This window comes from Micromys minutus, assembly GCF_963924665.1.
Source record: "Micromys minutus genome assembly, chromosome: 11".
Taxonomy (NCBI): Eukaryota; Metazoa; Chordata; class Mammalia; order Rodentia; family Muridae; genus Micromys; species Micromys minutus.
In genome coordinates this window covers 17,114,102-17,135,959 of record NC_137980.1, presented here as the reverse complement: position 1 = coordinate 17,135,959, position 21,858 = coordinate 17,114,102, and the positions used below count along the sequence as shown (strand labels likewise).

At 46.4% G+C, this 21,858-nt stretch overlaps 1 protein-coding gene across 1 annotated transcript; it reads left to right on the top strand.

The window, feature by feature from the left end:
- Window positions 1–697: 697 nt before the first annotated feature.
- On the top strand, window positions 698–11,105 carry F2RL1 (F2R like trypsin receptor 1; the record flags this gene model as incomplete). Its single annotated transcript, XM_080924675.1, has 2 exons — window positions 698–788; window positions 10,000–11,105. The coding sequence occupies 2 exons, from the start codon at window positions 698–700 to the stop codon at window positions 11,103–11,105; spliced, it is 1,197 nt and encodes a 398-aa protein (XP_080780801.1).
- Window positions 11,106–21,858: the final 10,753 nt, after the last annotated feature.

The window sequence follows — 21,858 nt, the reverse complement described above, 5'->3', positions numbered from 1 at the left end:
CTTGACCAAAACCTCCCCGGCTATGGCTGGTGGCACAATCCTGGCACCCCAGCATTTAGGAAGGAGGTCGAGGCTGGGGAATCGCCACAAGTTTGAAGTCAGGTGCGTAGGGGCGGAAGGAAGCTTTCGCAAAAAGGCGAACCAAAACATCCAACAAACAAACAGAACCCCCTTTCATATCCATCCCGCACCCGCCCAGTACACCACAAAGCCTTCTACACCAATTACTGAAGACAAAGGCAACGATCTTAGACTTTCTAACCTTCACAAGAGGATGACCTCACTGGTTCCCTCAAGTAATTAAAGGTTAAAGACAGTTTGGAAGTCGCCCAGGCAGTAAGAACTCAGGGTCCCAACCTTCCTGTCATTTGCATTCCAATGTAGCCACCTCACCGGTCCAGCCCCACCCGCAGGCGACGGCAGCAGCCAAGTGGACGCTGGCCAGCACACCGGAGCTACCAGCAGGCTGTGGGCCCGGGGTGGGTGGCGCCTGCAGAAAACGCTCAGGGGGGCGTGGTCTCTCGGGGGCGTGGCCTCCCGCAGGTGAGTCCGGGGACTCCGGTTTCACTGAAACAGGTCTCACCCCAGGAAGGCTCAGTGAGGCTCATATTAAGGGAAGGGAAGCCGGTGCTCCGAGGTGGGCTCCCAGTTTCGAACCCCACTGGTGGCGGATTGCCCGCCTGCCCCACGTCCCGGGATGCGAAGTCTCAGGCTGGCGTGGCTGCTGGGAGGTATCACCCTTCTGGCGGCCTCGGCCTCCTGCAACCGGACCGAGAACCTGGCACGGGGTGAGTTGGAGCGGTGGAGGAAATCACTGGGCTGGTGGGGGGGGTAGGGGTCGGAGCGCAAGTCCCTGCATATCTCTGGGCTCTCTCAGTAGCTTTGGTGGGACACCCGAGAAGTGCCCCCAAAGACGTGCTAGAAACCATCCTGGTCTGGGCACTTGCAATCTCTATGTAGTTCAGGGAGATAAGGAAGGAGCGCCCGCAGGACTCAGCCTCCCTTCCCTCCGGTGGTTCCTTTGCAAACACTGAGCCCTTAAAAGCTTTTCCCGGACCCTGTGGACTACGTCCGGCCGGGTCCCACTAGACCCCTGGATCATAGCAATTTGATGGCTCACGGTTAGGTGGAGTGAGTGGGAGCCCGAGTCCTGGGAAGTTCCCACCTCGCGTTTTGCACTCGCACCCACCCACCCACCCACTGAACAACTTTGGGGGGGGGGGTTGAACCACAGTGTTCAATACCCACTCGGGGTTACCGTAATTGGCATCGCAGTGGATGCGCTGGGCATGGAGCTCAGGCGGTTTGGATGTCACGCGGTGGTAGAAGGGGACCTTTCCGACCCTTATAGTGGACCCGGTGACGTTCTAGCCTAGAGACTTCGAGACCTTCCCGCCGTCCGGAGCGCATACGGGCCGCCACCCAGTTCTAGCTGTGAGGTTGCCAAGCCCAAGGAACAGAACTGCAAGAAAGCGGTTCGGGGCGGTGCTTCACGGCTGGCCGCCGTTTTGCGCGGGTGGTGTTGCTCCAGGTGAGCTCGAACTGGCGCTTCTAGAAGCCAGGGAGACCTCTGCAGGGGGTAGGGTGGGGTGGGTGCTGCCAGGCTGTTTACTGGGATGCAGAACCTGGCCTGGCGGTTCCATTTCCCCGGCTAAACTTGCTGGAGTCTTGAAGGCCGTCTCTCACCTTGACTTTGTCGTTAAATTGTAGAAGAGCAAGAGCGTCTAACCCCTCTCCGTTTGCCTGCCATTTAAAGTTAGAAATTAAAAAAAATAAAATAAAAATCAGGAGCAAAGTGTGTGCAAACTTAAGACAAAGTTATTGGAAGTGATTATTTTCATGATTCACCTAGTATAGGAAGCTATAAGCCTGATGATTTGGCTCCCTCTGTCTACAGAGTGAGGAGACTGGGAGGGAGGGGTTCCTAGTATACACCGTGAACTTGATTTTAACAGTTAAAAAAAAATCAGGTTTCTTGTTAATGAATATCCTACTTTGTTTTTTCCCTCCGTGTATGCTCTGTCGCTGGTAACTTTCCTAGAGTTAGTCTAGTCACAGAGACTTTAGATGCAGTGAGGGTTGTTCCCCCCCCCCCCCCTTCTTCCCAATTGGAATTAAATTTTGGTTAGGACACGGGATACCTTGGCGTCTTTGCTCACGCCTCCGGTCTGGTCTTTCTGTGTACTCCTTGTTAAACAGCAGATTGGGGTTGGAGAAAACCCCCCAAAAGACTGCTTCTCTGAAAAGGTCCCAAGCTAAGATGAACCTCATTTTTGCAGGCGCAGGGAGGGGCGCTGAACTGTGAATGTGACATTTAACTCAGCTTCTCTCTGACACAGTTACTACTACTACCATCTCCCTCTCCTGCTCCCCTCCCCTCTTCCATCTCTGTATTTATTTGGTTTTTGATTTCTTGCCATGCTGGGCATCTAACCCAGGGCTTTGCACAGGCTGGGCCAGTGCTGGACGGCTGCTATTTCCCTAGCGACAGTCAGCCCATTTTAGTTTTCAGACTGGTTCTTTTCTGGTGTCTGTTTGTTTGTTGTACTCTTTCATTCTTTTTCTTCCTTTGAAACAGTATCTCTGAGTATCAGTGGTTAGCCTGGAATTCTCCATGTTGACCACACTGGCCTTGAACTTGCAACAGTTCCCGCTCTTCTGATGATGGGATTACAGGAATGTACTACCATCCTAGACAGCAGTTTAAAATTTAATTTAAAAAATTATGGGCACTGGTTGTTTTTGCCTGCAATCATGTCTCTGAGGGTGTCGGATCCCCTTGGGACCCGAGTTGTGAGCTCCTACATGGGTAACTGGGACCTGAACCCAGATCCTTTGGGAGAGCAGCCAATGCTGAGCCATCTCTCCAGCTCTCTCTTTTTTTTTTTTTTTTTTTTTTTTTTTAAAGTATAACAGTAATATGTGGTCACTGAAAAGGAAAAAAAAAGAGGAGAAACTTAACAAAATCATCCTGAACATTGGTCCTATAATGACCACTACTAACATGATGATCTATGTCTTCCCCATGCTTTTGTACATGAGAAATACATAAAATGCACATTCCCAAATTAGAAAGCCTTGTACAAGTATGTTAACATGTAAAGGTCAATAATACAATATTAGCAGCTTTAAAATATGGGCATACACACACACACACACACACACACACACACACACACACACCATGTGCGTCCCATGTATTAGGTACTAGACCTCCTGTATATTAACCAATCACTTTGTCACTGAGTTAGAGCCTCAACCCCCATTTTACATTTTAGTTTGATGCAGTCTCCTTAAATTTCCAAGACTCCTTGAATCCACCAGGTGACCTCTTCCTCATCTTGAATTATAGACCAGCCCATAGACCAGCCCGGGCTTCATCTTTTTAAATTAGTGTTTTGTGAACAGGCACACGGGATGTTTTCAAAGTCTTGTAGTATTCTAGAACTAAGGAACCTGGAGATGGGGCCTGAGGTTGGCACTTGGTCCCCTCTGCTTTCCTCCTGTTACTAATTAACCTTGATCGCCCAGGCCTCATATTTGACTTTCTTATAGTTTTATTATCTGGACAAATGTTGAAGAAAACAGTTCTTGGGGGTGGGGGTAGAGGAAAGAGTTCACAAAGTTTGCTAAAATCATACCTAGGGAGGGATATGCTGCAACTGAAACTTGTTTTTTTTTTTTTTTTTTTTTTTCTTTCTTTCTTTCTTTCTTTGTTTCCAGCCTGTGCTCCCAAGAGTTGGTAGCAAAAGAACTCTGGGAAAGGGTCAAAACATTAGACCAAGTCCACTCCCAAATGGCGTCTTTTAAACCACAGAGGGACCATTCCCTGCATCAGCTGTCCTACGATTTATTTGCATTTCCATAATCTGTATACAGTAGGAGTGTTATAGCTCTGATAAACTAATGAAATTGTCCCTATTTGATATGGAGATGATTATTTTGGTTGTACGATGTCGTTAAAGTTGTTAAACAATGATTCAACAAATGTTCTCCACAGCCTGGTCAGTGTGAGTCAGATTCCTGCAAGTAAATTAATTGCGGGACACTTACAAGTACATTTTAACTTTTGATGTATTTGCCAAACGGCTTTAAAAAAAAGATCGAATCAGCTTGCACTCTGGGTGGCCAAAAACCAAGACAGAAAGTGTAAGGCTTGCCTTTCTCCCATTGCTCTTCTTTGGGAAACAGACCCTTCTTGTAGCTTGCCAAGAGTATCCTAGATTTAATAGGATAATGTACGTTATAATGTATATTATAATAGTTTTACGAATAATGTACGTTAGGATCCTGTTATGCAGACAAGAGCATACTATTTTATTGGTTTCTTGTTTACAGTTGACTATATTTCCTGTAGGGGGGTGAGTGTCTAATCTTAGGACTAGGGGTATAGTAACTTAGGAACAAGGCTGATTCACAGGTCTGTTTCCTGTTTGGCAGTGGTGGGGGCTGGGTGTCGCCTGGAGCACAAGTGGGTGTATGTTTTTGTATGCTTGGCAGGAACTGTTGATTGTAGCCCTAGAATATAAGATGACCTCAGAACCAGGTACTCAGCAAGGGTCCCCACTTTGTAGTCACCCATAGTCTCTGCTCAGTTTTGAAACACTGCCTGTTTATTTGACACCTAGAATCTGGGATACCAGCAGCTTGGTAGACGATTACAGAAAGGACAGAACTCATGCCTCAAGGACCTGTGAACGGGGTCATGGAATGGTTTAATGAGAATGGCTGCTACCGGTTTTTTTGTTTGTTTGTTTGTTGTTTTCTTTTTTTTACTCAAGATCTTGCTGTACAGCCCAGGCTTGACTTGTGATCTCCTGTCTCAGACTCTTTCCTGTTGAGTTTAAAGCTAGGATTCCCAACTCTGTTTTGTGTGTGGTGGGGTTGAGGAGGCAGCTTGGAAATCAACTTCGTCCGTGCTGGGCAAACGTGTTTTACCACTGAGGTGCATCCCCAGCCCTTAGAGTGGTCTATGTATCTGGGTGGGGTTTGGGGGATCTACGTAGGATGCCTTCTCCTCCTATTCATTCGTTCTTTTAAAGTTGTGCTTACTTTTAACCCCAGCTTTACTTCTTTTGTCATAATGTTGTTCCTTGGTCCTCTTTTCTCTTTATTTTAGAATTCTTATTAAATGTTGTTTTGGTACCCACCACAACAGCAGTTAATCCTTGGCTAGATGTGTTTCATCTCTAAACTCAGCCCATCTCTCTGTGTTACTTTTAATAGCTTTATTAATAATAAGGGTCTCTATGCCTAATGATTTTCACAGGTCTTCCCACTGCCAGCCCTGGCAACCGAGAGTCAACTCTACCTATGGATTTACCTGTTCTAGATATTTTATGTGTATAGATTCACATAATCTATGGGCCTCTGTGACTGGCTTCTTATTTAATGTTTTTTTTTTTTTTTTTCAAGGCTTACCCATGTTACAGCATGCATCAACAACCCATTCATTTCCTTACTTTCTTTTCTTTCTTTCTTTCTTCTTCTTCTTCTTCTTCTTCTTCTTCTTCTTCTTCTTCTTCTTCTTCTTCTTCTTCTTCTTCTTCTTTTTTTAAACACAAATTATGGACATTTGCTACCGCTATGGTGCCCAGCATGTTGGCTGCTTTGTTGGTGAGTTTGTTGGAGCCTCTTGAGTCTCATATGGCTCAGGATGACCTTGAACTCTTACTGTTAGCCATATAGTGAAGGGGGACATTGAAATTCAGATCCTCATGGAGTGCTGTGACTAGTTCCAGCTTACCCTACCCAGTTTTATGGGGTGCCAGGGATCAGACTCAATCAGACTTGGGGCTTCTTGTAGAAGCCCTCCAGGCATGCAGCAGCCGAACTACATCCCAGCCTGTTTGTTTTTGAGAGGAGTTCTAAGTCTGCTGGGGCAGGCTGCTATCCAGTTGCTTGGCTTAAGCAATTCCCACGTCTCAGCTTGCCAAGTTCTGGGACAACAAGCATGCGTTACTGTGTCTGGCTTCAATACTTTCTCTTCAGTGCTAGGAGCCATTCCATTGTGGACACTTCTTTATTTGTTCTTCTGTTGGTCGGTTTGGGGGTTGTTTTCATTTCATGTCATTATTATGAATAATGCTGCTTTGGGTGTTAATGTACCTGTTGTTTTATGGCTATGTTTTCTTTTTTCTTGGTTATTGTGGTTGATCCTTGCTGTCCACTTGACTGATTTGGAATCATCACACACACCTGTATTCAAGAAGCATTTTCAGAACAGTTTGTTTATGTTCTGTCTTTTTGTTATCCCCCCCCCCCACACAGACAGGGTTTCTCCGTATATCTCTAGCGGTCCTGGACCTCACTGTAGACCAGGCTGACCTCTATCTCAGAGATCCGCCCCTCTCTGCCTCCCACGTGCTAGGACTAAAGGCGTGCACCACCGCTGCCCGAACAGAGCAGTTTTAATTGAGGAGGGAAGACCTATTCTGAATGTGGACCCGTTCTGTAGGCTGGAGTCCCAGCCTGCATAAAAGGGGACTGCAAGCTGAGCACCGATAAGGTGTGACTGCCTGTGAGAGCCAAAAGAAACACTTCCTCCCTTAGTTAGGTGCAGAATCCTAGTAACCCAAAACCTAAGGCTTGTGAGGATGCAGCCAACAATCTTGCAGCCTGGGAGGGGGCCCTTACCCCATCCTAACCGTGCTGAGACGTCCCTCTGCTGATTTCTGTCTGCTACAACTGTGAGAAATGTGTATGTTGGGTATAAACCACTTTTTAAGTTCCCCCCAACCCTTGCGTGGGTGTGCGTGTGCGCATGCGCGAGTATGTGCGAACATGCCATTGCCTACATGGGGAGATAAGTAGACAACTTGTGGGACTTGTTTCTCTCAGCCATGTGAGTTCTGGGGTTCAGAGTCAGCATGCCAGCTTGGCACCAAGCCCCTTTTACTCACTCATCTTGCTGCCCCTAGCTGCTCACTTTATCACGTCTGTGCAAATGTCCTTTGATCCCGGTATCCATCCAGCGAGATTTCTTCGGTGTCTAATCACCTCTTACTTTGACCTTAGTAGCTATAAAAATGACAATATATACCCTTAGAGCCCTTCCTTTTTTACAGAACATTATGGAACTTTCTTTGGAATCAAAGGACGATTAATGTTCCTTGCGAGAACTCTAAAATCTCAGCCACTGCCCACAGAAGTTCAGGGTTCCTCCCTGTGGTGATTTGAGTGAGAAGCACACCCCCTAACCCCCCCATAGGCTCAGATATCTGAATACTGGTTCCCCAGTTAATGGACCTGTCTGGAAGATGTGGTGTTGCTGGGGGAAGCACGTCCCTTGGCAACGGTCTCCCCCATTTTTGATTTTTCCCTCTCTGCTTTGAGCTAGTGCTTGAAGGTGTGAGGTCTGATCTTTTAGTCCCTGCAGCCACATCTGCAGCTTGCGGCCGTGTCTCCCCACCACGACACACTATAGGTGCTCCGGATCTGTCGGCCCAAATAACATTTTTCTTCCCAAAATTGCCTTGGTTGTGATATTTTGTCATAGGAATAGGAAAGTAACCGCCCATACACCTAGTGGGCTGTTTCGGGTCCGGAGGCCTTTGTGGATCGATGGGGTCCCTAGGTGGGGTCCCTAGGAGAGGTCCAATGTACTATACACCTAACGGGTGGGCAGAACATGTTGACATCAATACAGGAGACCGTGTGAATTATTTGAAGGGGGAGCTAAATTTAAATTTTTAGATATTCTGCTTGAGGAAATTTGTGTGTATAGGGTCTATGCAGATTGGGCTGATCTCTGTGGGTTCCAACATGTAGGATCTATAAGGTGTGGAAGAGGATAGATAGTGAGCAGAAATCAGGGCTCCTGGTAACGAGCTACGGCTAAAGCCGAATCTTCCCACATAACTGTTTTACTTTGGGACGAGTACTCCGTTGCTGGTTTGGGCCTTGGTTTCTTCGTCTATAAAATGAGGCGTAATAGTGTTAGCTGCTGCCTTGTCGGGTTTGTGGTGAATGTGAGATCTATCTGCCTCAACCTCCAAAGTCCCATATTAAAGGCATATGCCGCTACACCTGGCTTTGTTTTATTTATTTTTAATGATTTATCTATTTTATGAATGGGTATTTTATCTGCATGTACACCGGCATGCCAGAAGAGGACATCAGAACTTATTCCAGATGGTTGTGAGCCACCGTGTGGTTGCTGGGAATTGAACTCAGGACCTCTGGAAGAGCAGCCAGTGCTTTAACCACTGAGCTATCTCTCCAACCCCCACTCCCACCCCTATTTGAATTTTTAAAAAGTTCCCTTTTTGGACAGTTATAGGAGAAATAGAAACAATGGACATATGTTTTGTTAAGTGCATTCATTTCCCCAAGGCCATCTTGATAAGCTCTGCTGTAAAACTACGAACTCTCTTGTTCTGAAGTGAGGGGTGTGGATGAAAGTGGTGGGGGAGGGGAAGAGCCTGTCCATCTCCCGCATGGGGTGGGTGCTTCCATCTTGGTGCCTTTGCTCCCCTTGTCCTTCACAGTACATTTTCTGCTGTTTCTCCTTTTCTGTCCCCAACTTCCCTCTGTCTTCTTAAAAAAACGTTGTCATTGGATCGAGGGCCTGAGTGGACAACCAGGACATGTCCTTACGATTGTGCCTTAGGGTTGCGGAGACCCTTGTCTACTGGGGATTGGGACGGGAACGCCTTTTTTGGGTAGGGGGCGCCTTCATTTTTCTACAGTGGGTGGAAGTGCACTGCTGATCTCTGTAACCTCCGGAGCTCCTCCCACTCCCCCTACGCTCTCAGCCCTATGTGGTGAAGCCTCCAGAAGGGAACAGTCCTGTAGAACCTGAGTGTGGAGCCAGAAGAAGATCAGATAACTGAGCACACGATAAATTAGAGAACGTCAGGAGAGGTTTACTGTCTTCCTTGGTACATAAACAATGTACAGGTATTTCCAGATGGTAGGCGCCGCAGGCTCGTCATTAAAGTAAAACCCCTTAGTGTCTCCCTTCCTTCTTCGGTCTGAGTGAATACAGGATGGGCAGGGTTGGCTGGTAGGTTTGTTCTGTTTTGCTTTGCTTTTGATAGAATCTCCCTGTGTCACCCAGGCTGCTCTCGGATTCGCCTCTGCTTTCCAGATGGCTGAGACTATAGGCATGTCCTACCTCACCTAGGTTTCTTTGTGGTTGTGAACCTTCCATTCATAGTATGAAGGAAGTACCGTCAGCCGACGCTTGCCGTTACATGCTCGAGTCAGAGCACATTTGATGTCACTACTTTGATACCAGAAGGCTTGCCTGCCCACTGAGCTCCGTGGGACGCCGTTTATGAAGCCAGCAGAGAGGGGGGAAATGCCCACCCATTATAGTATTTCTTGTGAGTAGACCAGGGATGCCCCCTGGCTCTGGAATCTCCCTAGGCTGGCCCCTGGGACAGGGCATGGTTGACGGCTAGGCTGGATCTTGGCTTAAGGCCAGAGTAGAATAGGTGTACACTAGAAAATGAGACAGAGACTGTTGATGGCAAGACACAAGGCAGTCTTACTCAGTAGAGACTTGGAAGGAGTTACCACATGATTCTACACTGATCCATCCATCCATCCATCCATTATCCATCCATCCATCTATCCATTATCTATCCATCTTTACTAACTGACCTGTCAAAGACTGCTGATGGTTGTGTGATTAAATACTAGAACTAATGAGTGTAGCTCTTTCCTTTTTTTAAAAAAAATGAAATCCAGTCAGTATTAAGATCCCTAGAAGTCACTGTCCTGTACAGAATCCCAAACTCTCACCATTAATGAAATACCATTGGTAGGGCTGTAGATGTAGCTCAGGGGTGAAACACTTGCCTAGTACACACAGGAATTAGACTTCAATTACCACCAGCTGACTCTGCCCAATATGGTCACTCAGAGAGAATATTCTCTGTAATCTCTAGAGTAGCATCTGTCTGTGTTCATCTGAAAATTTGTATTTAAGTACAGCAGCCCTATTGGACCATTTATCTCAGTAATGAACTCTCCTCTGCCTTCTTTGTACAGGACCCAATGGTAAAGGAAGAAGTCTCATTGGTAGATTGGAGACCCCGCCTCCAATCCCTGAGAAAGGAGTTACGGTAGAACCAGGCTTTTCCGTGGATGAATTCTCTGCGTCCATCCTCACTGGGAAGCTAACCACGGTCTTTCTTCCAGTTGTCTACATTATTGTATTTGTGATTGGTTTGCCCAGTAATGGCCTGGCCCTCTGGGTCTTCCTTTTCCGGACGAAGAAGAAACACCCCGCTGTGATTTACATGGCCAACCTGGCCTTGGCAGACCTCCTGTCTGTCATCTGGTTCCCCCTGAAGATCGCCTACCACCTACATGGCAACAACTGGATGTATGGGGATGTGCTTTGCAAGGTGCTTATTGGCTTTTTCTACGGCAATATGTACTGCTCCATCCTTTTCATGACCTGCCTCAGCGTGCAGAGGTACTGGGTGATCGTGAACCCCATGGGACACCCCAGGAAGAAGGCGAACATCGCTGTCGGTGTCTCCCTGGCGATCTGGATCCTGATTTTTCTGGTCACCATCCCTTTGTACGTCATGAAGCAGACTGTCTACATTCCAGCCTTGAACATCACCACCTGTCATGATGTGCTGCCCGAGGAGGTGTTGGTGGGGGACATGTTCAATTACTTCCTCTCCCTGGCCATAGGAGTCTTTCTGTTCCCAGCCCTCCTTACCGCGACTGCCTACGTGCTCATGATCAAAACGCTCCGTTCTTCTGCCATGGATGAGCACTCGGAGAAGAAAAGGCGGAGGGCCATCAGACTCATCGTCACAGTGCTCGCCATGTACTTCATCTGTTTCGCGCCCAGCAACCTTCTGCTCGTAGTGCATTATTTCCTAATCAAAACCCAGAGGCAGAGCCACGTCTACGCCCTCTACCTCGTCGCCCTCTGCCTGTCGACCCTCAACAGCTGCATAGACCCCTTTGTCTATTACTTCGTTTCGCAAGATTTCAGGGATCACGCCAGAAACGCGCTCCTCTGCCGGAGCGTCCGCGCTGTGAATCGCATGCAAGTGTCGCTCACCTCCAACAAGTTCTCCAGGAAATCCAGCTCCTACTCGTCAAGCTCAACCAGTGTTAAAACCTCCTACTGAGTTAATGGTGTGTGTTTGTGTGTGTGGCAGAGATGCACCAACGTGCATGGGGCTTCCTATCCAAGCGAAACGGACATCAGTGTCAGAAACTGACCGAACTGTTTTGTGGACGTGAAGAGGGAACTTTCGGAAAACTGCGCTTGGCAGGAAGGCTAAGAGGACCGGAAATGCTTTCTCTTCCATCTGGAGTCTGGCACGGCTTTGTCAGGACCCGTGGCCCTTGGAGAGCTTCAGATGCAGACTTGGAAGATGATGAGTCTGAAAATGAGGTTCCTGGACAGTAGAGTTCAAATGGCCGCTGGTGACATTCTCACACTGTTTCATCAGAACTACTGGGGATCTTGTTCAACCTGCAGGTCCCTTGCATCAGTAACCCCGGGGAGCTCAGATACGGGGGTGGGGGGTGGGGGAGCTCTACAAACCTCAGTGATGTCTGTATGCAGGGAACCATGGAGTTGAGCCCCGCCTCTGCCAGGGCACCACGGTGATGTTGGCAAAGAAAAGACCAACAGCAGTGTTTTGAGCCTCTTTTTGGTCAGTTTATGATGAAGTTGGCTATTGGTTTATTGGGATTTCCGGTTCCTTTATTATTCCTTTGTGGTTTTGTATGTCTGTAAGTCAAGAAAATGAGGCTCTTAAACATGTAAATAAAAGTTTTGTATATTTTTTACTGCTTAGTTTTTTCCTAAGTTAATTTTTTTTCACATCACTTAAAACATTTTCATGATAAACCATTATTATAGTGTTGGCTCCCTTCTCCCTCAGCCATTCGCCTTTCTGTGATGCAGGCCCTTCCCTTCCTCTCCTGTCCCTCTTGCCATTTCCCCCTCCCCACCAGATAGTCCCTTGTCTGCCTTCTTATTCTATAAAATCTATCATTGGAATATATTGGAGTCCAGGCCTGATCTTTGCTGAGGCTTGACTCTGCCGCTCTCTGAGAGCGTGACCTATGAGGATAATTACGTCTTTCACATAAGTCCTCGAGGATGAGCTACTGGCCACATTTCTGTGCTCCCAAGTAGCATGGAGCATAAACAACACCAGTCCCCTAATTCCCAAGGCTTGGTCTTCTATAGATTAGTTACCCAAAGACTAAGCGGGAATTCGTTCATTTTAAAATGTGCATGTTCTGGGTAAGGATTGAGGTGGGGCTGGTGTTGTGGCCTTTCCTTAAGCGTGTCCAGGCTCTTTGCCACTATCCAGCTGTGTTTTGGTTATCAGATCTGCTGCGGGCAGAGTGGGCGTCTTGTATTCAGGTAGCATATTCTTGAACGCAGGGAGAAAGTATCTGGTAACTGAAAAGGGAGTTGGTAAGCAATGATGAGAAGTTCTGAGACCACATTTATGTAACTCCTGTTTGGGGACTTTGTGATGATTGTTTTGTATTTAGTTATTATTCTCTTTCTGTGTTTTATAAATTGAATTTTATCACTGGGATGTGTGCTTGGGAACATGCAGATGCAGGTGTCAGTGAGTCCACAGTTTACTGTGTATCCACTAGAATGTATCCACTAAGGGTAAGGGTTTTGTGAGATTGGATCTGTTACTAGTAAGAAATGAAGACAAAGACTGACTTAAAAGGCTCAGAGAGCCTCCACATGCCGTCTATAATCGTGTCCATTGGTAAAAAGCCTTTCTGGTATTTACCATTTATTAGTCATTTTTTTAAATATATACCGATAATTAAAAAAAAAATCAAGCTGCTGGGCTGTAGAGTTGGCTTAGTGGTTAGAGCACTGACTGCTCCTCCAGAGGTCCTGAGTTCAATTTCTAGCACCCACATGGTAGTTCACAATCATCTGTAATGAGATCTGAGGCCCTCTTCTGGTGTGCAGGTGTACATGCAGCATAGTACTGATAACACCAAACACATATAAGAAAATTGAACTGATGGCCAAGTGTGGTGATAGCAGACTTCTAAACCCAGCACGGAAGAGGCAGAGACAGGCAGTCTCTGAGTACAAGGCCAGCTAGGGTCCCGTAGTGAGAACCTTTCTCAAAAATAAAGGGCTGGTGAGACGGTTTAGTGGTTCGGAGCATTGCTCCTCTTGCACTGAACCTAGATTCCATTCCCAGTTCACACATGGAACAGTTCCAAGGGATCTGACAGTTTCTCATCATTGTCTTTGTGGGTACCAAGCACTCATGTTACTACACGCAGGCACAGCATCCATATATAAAATCCAACAAACATAAGTTACTTTCCTCGCTGTTTCAGAGTCTTTGGAGATCTATGAAAATGTAAATGGTGGTCCGGGGATGTTGCCTACTAATAGAGTACAGGGGCGTGGGCTGACCTTGGTACTGCTGAAAAGTAAAAGGTAAATACAATAAATAATTTGAAAAAGAATCAAAAGAACGTTTTCAGGTACAAAAGGTTTTTGGTGAGTCTGACTTTTTTTTTCTTTACTGTTCTGGAACTCATTGTAGGCCAAGCCTCGAACTCACAGAGGTCAGTTGGCCTCTGCCACCCAAGCGCTGGACTGAGGCCGTGCACTCTACACTACCCCTGCTAGACCGCTCCTTGAGGGTCTTGGGTTAGACCCTTGGCTGGAGACAGAACCACGCCCTGAGCAGGCAGAGACACCTTGGATGTGGTCATCTTTGCTTTTGTGGTTGATGCTGAGTTACCTGTTTTGTCTGAAGGACCTGAGTCTTAACTGAGAGTGAACATTTTGTGCTCTCCTGGGTCATTTCCTAAGAGGGCCCCTTACTTTGAAAGCAGTGTGGACTTGCCTTTCTGTGCCGGCCAAAGTTCAAAGCTGGCTTCACTGAAGTGAATTTCCTGAACATTTCCTGGCCCTAAGAGTTTCGAGGTTGTAATTAATTTCCTGGCTGTCGGGGATTTCATAAGCCCTGCCGTTATCATCCGTTTGCAGCTTCATTGATTCCAACTTTGTTTCTGAAACTTTAACACTTGAGAGGCTCTGGGAAGAACTAGAATATTAGAACCAAGGGTAGCTGCTCGTTGGAGTTTTACTGGAGAGCTCGACTCTTAGAAGTGAAGTTCTGGAGTCATACACACCCGCGCATGTATGTACGCTCGAGTGTGTTTGTGTGTGTAAGGCAGCTGTTCAGTCCTCCCTTGAGCCCCAGGTCTAAAGAGAAAAACTTCCCTACAGGTTGGGAATCAAGACCCCCCCCCCCACACACACACATTATTACTTAAGCCTTGAGTCTTTACAGAGGTGGCTGTTCTATATTCTTATATAAAGTGGGGTCACGGGGCGCACACCAAAGAAATGCTATTATTAAGGGAAGTGTGGGGGCTTCTGTGGCTTAGCTACGAGCCACTCTTATCTCTTCCAGCAAATCTTAAGTATTTCCGGGTCTGTCTGTCTGTCTGTCTGTCTGTCTGTCTCTGAGATACTTTTCTCTCTGTGGGATATCTTTGGCAAAAACCACAGACATAGCCTATGGGCTTCCTCTGGAACACCAGGCTGACCACCGTCACCTGGCTGGCAGCAGTGTAAGCATCCCATGCATCACCACATTGTTAACTGCGGATGACTCCTACCTGGGCATCAGCCTAGGCAATGCGGTTGATGTTCTCAGCGAACACAGGAATACAGCGAATACAGGAAGGGCTAGAGAAACAGCTCAAGAATTAATAGTGCCAAGTACTTATTGCTCTCCGAGAGGATCAGGTTTTTGGTTTCCAAAACTTGGGTGACTCAAAACCACTGGCAAGTCCAGTTTCTGGAGACCTAATGCCCTCTCTTGCACTTGCACACACACATGCATAGGGCACATAAAACTCATGAAGAGACAAACATGCACATAATTAAAAAGAAAAGAAGTCCAGCTTTCTCGAGTTTAGGCTACTCAAAAGTATTTAAAAATGCTGCTCCAAAGGTGGGTTTTGAGAATGGTAACCCCCCCCCAAAATGCAAAAACAAACAAACAAACAAAAACCCAAAAAAGATTGGCCTGGTGGTATATACATTTAATCCAAGTACTTAGAAGACAGAGGCAGGGGGATCTGTATGAGTGCGGGGCCAGCCTGGGCTACATAGACTATCTCAAAAATGACAACAAAAAACAAAGACAAGTACTAAAAAGAGCACCTCTGCTTTCAGAGGACCTGGGTTAGGCTCCCACCTGCACCAGGCAGCTCACAACTACATATAAATCCAACCGAGGGTAGGTAATTCAGTGTTCTCTTCCATGAGCACTGCACAAATGTGGTACACACTCAGACAAGCACACTGCACAAATGTGGTACACACTCAGACAAGCAGGCAGACACAGACTATAAAAAACAAAACAACAAAAACAGCTAGGAAAACATACCAAGGAGGTAATTCTAAATTTCTCATGGCTTGCATATTTTGTTCAGTCTTGGCTTTGGTTTTTATTTTGAGATAAGGTTTCACGTTGTAGCTCAGTCTGGCCTGAAATTTACTACATAGCCAAAGTTGGTCTTGAACTCATAGCAGCCCTCCTGTTACAGTCTCTGAAATTCTGGGATCACAGGAGGGAGCCACCATATCTGGTTCATGTGTATACCCTGTCTTAGTTTCTGTCCAATTGTTGTGATAGTAACAGCAGCTCTTATAAAAGAAAGCATTTAACTGGGGCTGGCTTACAGTTCAGAGGCTCAGTGCATTACCACCATGACCGGAAGCATAGCGGCGCACATATTGCTGGAACAGTAGTTAAGGTTTACATCCTGATCCTCAAACAGAGCGAGGAGAGAGAGACCGAGCCTGGCATGGACTTTTGAAACCTCAAAGCCCGTTCCCAGTGACACTTACTCCAATAGGAATACCTGTACTCCAAATAGCTCACTCCTAATCCTTTCCAAATAGTTCTACAGCCTGGTGACTATTCAAATGAATGAGTTCTATGGGACCATTCCTGTGCAAACTATCACACACTTTAAAAAATAGCTTAAAAGTTACAAATCAAATACCCACCATACACCTCACAGACGTTGAACAAGAAGGAAGGCCCAAGTTAAAATGCTTGGATCCCACTTAGAAGAGGTAACAAAATGGCCTTTTGAGCCAAAATGTATCCTGTGTAAAGAAATCCAGGGGCAGAGATGAAGCAGAGACTAATGGAATGACAGACCAGTGGCCAGCCCATTTTCAATCCCATCCCGTGGGCAGGCACCCATCCATCCCTCACACTGTTAATGATGCAATGCTGCAGACAGGAGCCCAGCATGGCTGTCCTCTGAGAGACTCTACCCAGCAGTGGACTGAGACAGTTGCAGACACCCACAGACAAACATTGGACTGAGGTTGGGGATCCCTATGGAAGAGTTGGGGGAAGAATTGAGGGCCCTCAAGGAGATGACAGTCCTCCCACAGGAAGACCAATGGTGGTAACTAACCCAGACCCCTGGGAGCTCCCAGAGACTAAGCCACCAACCAAAGAGCATACAAGATCTGGTCTGAGCCCCCAGCACATGTAGCAAAGGACTGCCTTGTTTGGCCTCAGTGGGAGAGGATGTGCCTAATCCTGCAGAGATTTAATCCCTTAGGATGGGGAGATATGGCGGAGTACCCTCTCAGAGACAAAGGGGAAGGGGGAGGAGGGAGGAACTTTGTGAGGGGGGACCAGGATGGGGCAGCATTTGGGATGTGAAGAAAAAAAGAAAGGAAGGAAGGAAGGAAGAAAAAAAGAACTGACAAATCAAATGATTTATATTAAAAACAAAAACCTGATAGTATAAAACCATATAGAGAAAAACAAACCTTCTCAACCACCCACATCAGAACCCAGTAACTTTGTGTATACTTTGAAGTGTTCTGCGCATGAACAAGCATGCGTTTGTATCCATGTTTATATCCAAATCGTATTGCCTACTAGTAAAATTTACACATAAACTGCCTCAGACTTCAGTGGCTTACCCAACCATTTATTAACATGCAGTTTCTGAAATCATGAACTCAAGAGCAGCTAATCTTCATGAGTCTACCTTGGGGTCTTGTGAGGTAGCCACTGAGATCTTGGATGGTGCTGATGTCAACTACAGGCCTGGGGACACAGTGCCAATGTTCCATTCCACCTCGTGAGGACCTCTCCACAGGGCTGCTTGAGTGGTCGGTCTCACAGCATAAGGCAGGCTCTCCCCTCCCCCACAGACAAGTGATCCAGAAAAACAAGAGTGAAACTGCAAAAAAATCATGCTTCAGAGGTCACACACTGTCATTTCCTCTATACCTGGCCTGCCACACTAGCTAAAACTCAGCTCGGGTGGGGACTTCCAAGGAGCTCAAGTAAGCAGAAGGGTCATTGAGCAATTTGGAGTCTAGCTATACACTGGGCAAGAACGTGGGCAGTATCATCATATCAGCATTTGCAGACTTGCCCCATTGTTTTAAATGACTGTGTCTATTGTACACAATACAATCTATAGAATACTATATAAACAATACCAGCATATTTGCCTTTTCAGTGCTGGGATCAAAGCTGTGCGCCACCAACAACCACCTTATTCTCCTACTTTTATGCTCTAGGCATGTTCTAGGTCCTAAAGGATATTGCAGAGAACAAAAATAGAGCAAGAATCTTCTCATTCTTGTGGAATTTACTTTCTGATTGGGGGAAATGTCAGCCAGTGTGAGGGTGAATGCTATGGGAGCTCTGTATTGGGGAACTCGTCTTATCTGAGGGTAAAACTTGAGTATCATATATTGAAGTTTCTTTATCTCATCACTGTGACTAAATACCCAGCCAGAAGCATCATAAGGGAAGAAGGGATTATTTTGGCTTTCAGTTTAAGAAGAGATAAAGTCCATCATGGTAGGAAGGCAGGGTGGTGTAAGCCTGGGCATCTGGTCACATCGCATATGCAGTTCAGAAAGCAGAGATAGACAGTCAATGGGTCTAAGCTATAGAACCCGAAAGCCCTGCCCACCCAACCTCTTCTTCAGTTAAGGATCCACCCCTTAAGGGTTCTGCAACCTACCAAAGGATCAGGGTCACCTAGAGACCAAGGTTCAAACACCTCAGCCTATAGAGGACATTTCAGATCTGAATCGCATCATGAAGGACCATGGGTAGACACAAAGCCAAGGAAGGCTTCATGGAGCAGTTAAGGAATGGAGAGTGTGAGCAAGCAGGTTCTAGGGCAGGTTCTAGAGCAGGTTCTAGAGCTAAGCAAGCACTGCTATTTGAAGAGCTTTGTAAAAGAGTGAGAAGCTTGACTTCTATTCTTGGTGAGACAGCATCTAGTTCCTTACTGGTCATTTAAAAGGCCTCTGGCTACCATGTGGGCTGTGGATTGACAAGGGAAAGAGAGAGAACAGTTCAGAGTGACCCAAGTGAGAGTTGGTGTTGACTAGAATATGGGCAATACCAAAGATGGAGAGGAAGGTGGCCAAGTACACTCCATTTTGGAGATAATACCAACTACTGATATTAGGAAACACAGATTAAAGAACGTATCTTTTTTTTTCCCTTGAAGATGGTGAAGTATTATCCTGTAGCTGCTTGTTAGTACACAGCACCGGGCTGGACTGGAGGGAGAGACACAGGGGCCTGGGTGGGTGTAGGCAGGATCTTGGTTGGTGGTGAGTGTGTGGGCAAAGAACAAATACACCCAGGAACAGCTTTGGAGGGCTGCTTCAGTTTCATGAAGGTGAAGAAGGTGGGAGGAAGGGGTATTTGTGCCCCTTGGGAGGTAGCCAGGGTGTCTGGGGCAAGGTTTGTGTGGTCATGTACAATTGGCCAAGACAAGGATGGTGAGGGGAGGGGCACCTTATAAGGTCAAACAAGGAGGGAAGCCTGATACCTATCAGGGTAATACATTTTTACTAGGGTGGATGGTTCACAGCCGTGGTACCAGGTTGGGAGGGAGAGGAGGGAGCCAACTTCTGCCATCCTTATCTGAGGTATCCCAGGTTGAAGCTCTCCTTGAACCTTCCTCTGACCAGGCCTCCATAACTCTGGACCATTGTGGTCCCATAGTGAAGCAACTGGGTGTGAACAAGTTCAAAAGTTGATAATTAAATGTTCTGTTTTGATCATGGTATACATAGTCTTAAATGTCTTGATCAGCTTTCTGTTACTATAAAAGAATACTTGAGGTTTACTTAGCCCAAGTTTTGTTTGTCTGTGCTTCCCCCACCCCCGGATTCATTTTTTAAATTCACTTTACATCCTGATTGTAGCTCCCCTCCCTCTCTATCCCTCCCTTACAAATCCTTCTCAGAGAAGGGGCAGCCCCTCTTGGGTACCACCCCACACTGGGACATCTAGTCCCTACATATCCTCTCCCACTGAGGCCCAACTAAGGCAGTCAAGGTAGAAAAAGGGATCCAATGGCAGGCAACAGTCAGAGACAGCCCCTGCTCCGATTGTTAGGTGACCCACATGAAGACCGAGCTCCACGTCTGCTACAAATTTAACCCACAGTTTTGGAGGCCAGATACCTAAGATCAGCCAGCTCAAGTGAATCAGTCTCTGGAAAGGGCCTTATGGTGAATAGTGTCATAACACAGAAGGGTATACAAAAGACGGAGATTCAAGGACCGGACTTCCTCTTGTTTTCTAACAACTCACTCTTGAGGGCACTAACCAGGGTCCCATGAGAGCTATGTTAATCCTTTCTGAAGATGATGCCCAGATCCCATTCTCTCTCTCTCTCTCTCTCTCTCTCTCTCTCTCTCTCTCTCTCTCTCTCTCTCTCTCTCTCTCTCACACACACACACACACACACACACACACATAGCCTGGCTTCTTTTTGGGGGTTTGGGGGGTCGTACATTGCCGCACTAAGGGGCACACCCCATCCCAGACTTCGAAAGGGATGATCAACCAGCTCAGGTCAGTCAATTGGGTCTCAAGGGAGGGAGTGAGGATTGAGAAAAAAAAGACAATTTGACAACATTATAACATGACTCCAGCCAGTGCTGAGGCTGAAGCGGGTTTATTTTTTCCCTCAGTCTGCTTTTATATCAATCTAGGTACATGCAAAGAATATGGTCAGTCTTGAGGCCTAAACAAAGTAGTTAAGGAACAAACAGAGCATTGAGGGACTGTCCCCTGATTATCGTATTCAGGGATTTAACAAGACCCATCCAGATACAAAGACCACCTTCCTCAGCTGTATTGTCTTGAGCCTACTTCCGAGTCCTACTCCAAAGTCAAATTCCTGCCGGAGCCTATTTTTGTGTCCTGGCCCAAAGTCAAATTCCTGCCGAATTCTAACAAGGCTGCCCCAAAAGCTCTCCACAAGAGGACACACTCGACCATGTCCTAACCATAGCACTGAGTTTGAGATGTCTACAGATATCTAAGTACAAGAGACAAGTAAGGCATTTGGAATCAGTCTAGATTTTTTTCTTAAGAAAAGATTTATATATTTAATTTTTATGTGTATGAGTGTTTTGTCCGCTTGTCTCACTGGGCATCACATGTGTACAGTGACCACAGAGGCCAGAAGTGTGCCGAAGTAACATGTGGCTGTGAGTAGTTATGCCACTGCTGGGAACAACAGCAACAAGGAGCCATGTCTCCAGCCCCTAGAATATTTCCTAAGCCATAGTCAGGAATGGAGCTAAAGAGCTGCCATTTTGTTAGCATTTAAATGAAGCTTCTAGGCCTTTCTTAAGGGAGGGCACACGGGCAGAGAGGAGGATGCTTAGGGAGGACAGAGGCCTTTAACACAACATTTTGAACAGAAGAAGTGCCAATAAAACAGACCGAAAAGGAGTGATGCTGGACAGGGAGAAACTGTGGACTATGCTCTTATGGAAATCAAAGGCATAAAGCAGAATGGGCCCATATTTTCTGGACGTTTCTAAGGGGTCAAGTGAAATAAGAGCAAAGAAGACAATGAGGGTCATGCTGGCACACAGAGGGAAAGACATTCCACTGAGGGAGCGAGGAGGGGCTTTGGATGTTCTGCATTCTAGATACAAAATTTCTGGGTCAAATGGCATGTATGGTTTTTGATCATAGTAAATTGCCTTTTGGGACTGTTGTGTAGATGTATACATCTGCCAATGATATGTGACTATTTTAAATTTTTTGTGGGCTGAAGAGATGGCTCAGTGATTAAGAGCACTGACTGCTTTTCCAGAGGCCCTGAGTTCAAATCCCAGCAACCACATGGTGGCTCACAACCATCTGTAATGAGATCTGAAGACCCCTTCTGGTGTGTCTGAAGACAGCTACAGTGTACTGACATATAATAAAGAAATAAATCTTTAAAACAAAAGACAATAGAAAAACAAAAGCCTTTATTAGCTGGTTGGTGATCTTAGTGTGACGCTGAGCCTTTCCTTGGGTGAGCTTTAAAGCACAAAATCTATGTCCTGGGTTGTCATACTTCAGTTACCAAGAACATTTAGCCAGGAGCGGAAATACAGAAGCAGAAAGCAAGGCTGGTACATTTAGAGACATTCCCAGTACTGGACTTGGATGGGTTAGATCTTAGTTTTCATCTTTGGCAGGTCTACATGCTGAATACCACAGCATGAATGGTACATCCATCATGGAAACAGCAGTGCTAAGATCTCAGGGCCCTGTTACGTTCCCCACTGGTCTTAGTGAATGAGTCAGATCATGGATCCATCTAGTTTTAGTCTGAGATGCAGGGCCTCACTGCTAATCCAATCAGAATGAGAGTTTAAGGCCCAGGCAATTCACACAGCAGAGGGACCAGAGAGCAGTATTAATGATTTCCCCAACCATGGCAAGACTTTCTCTACTCCTGAGTCACTTAGCACAGAAACAACAGGTTTCTACCCAAGCCACGCTGTTTCCTTTATTTCACGAGATGTCTAAGCTGCTC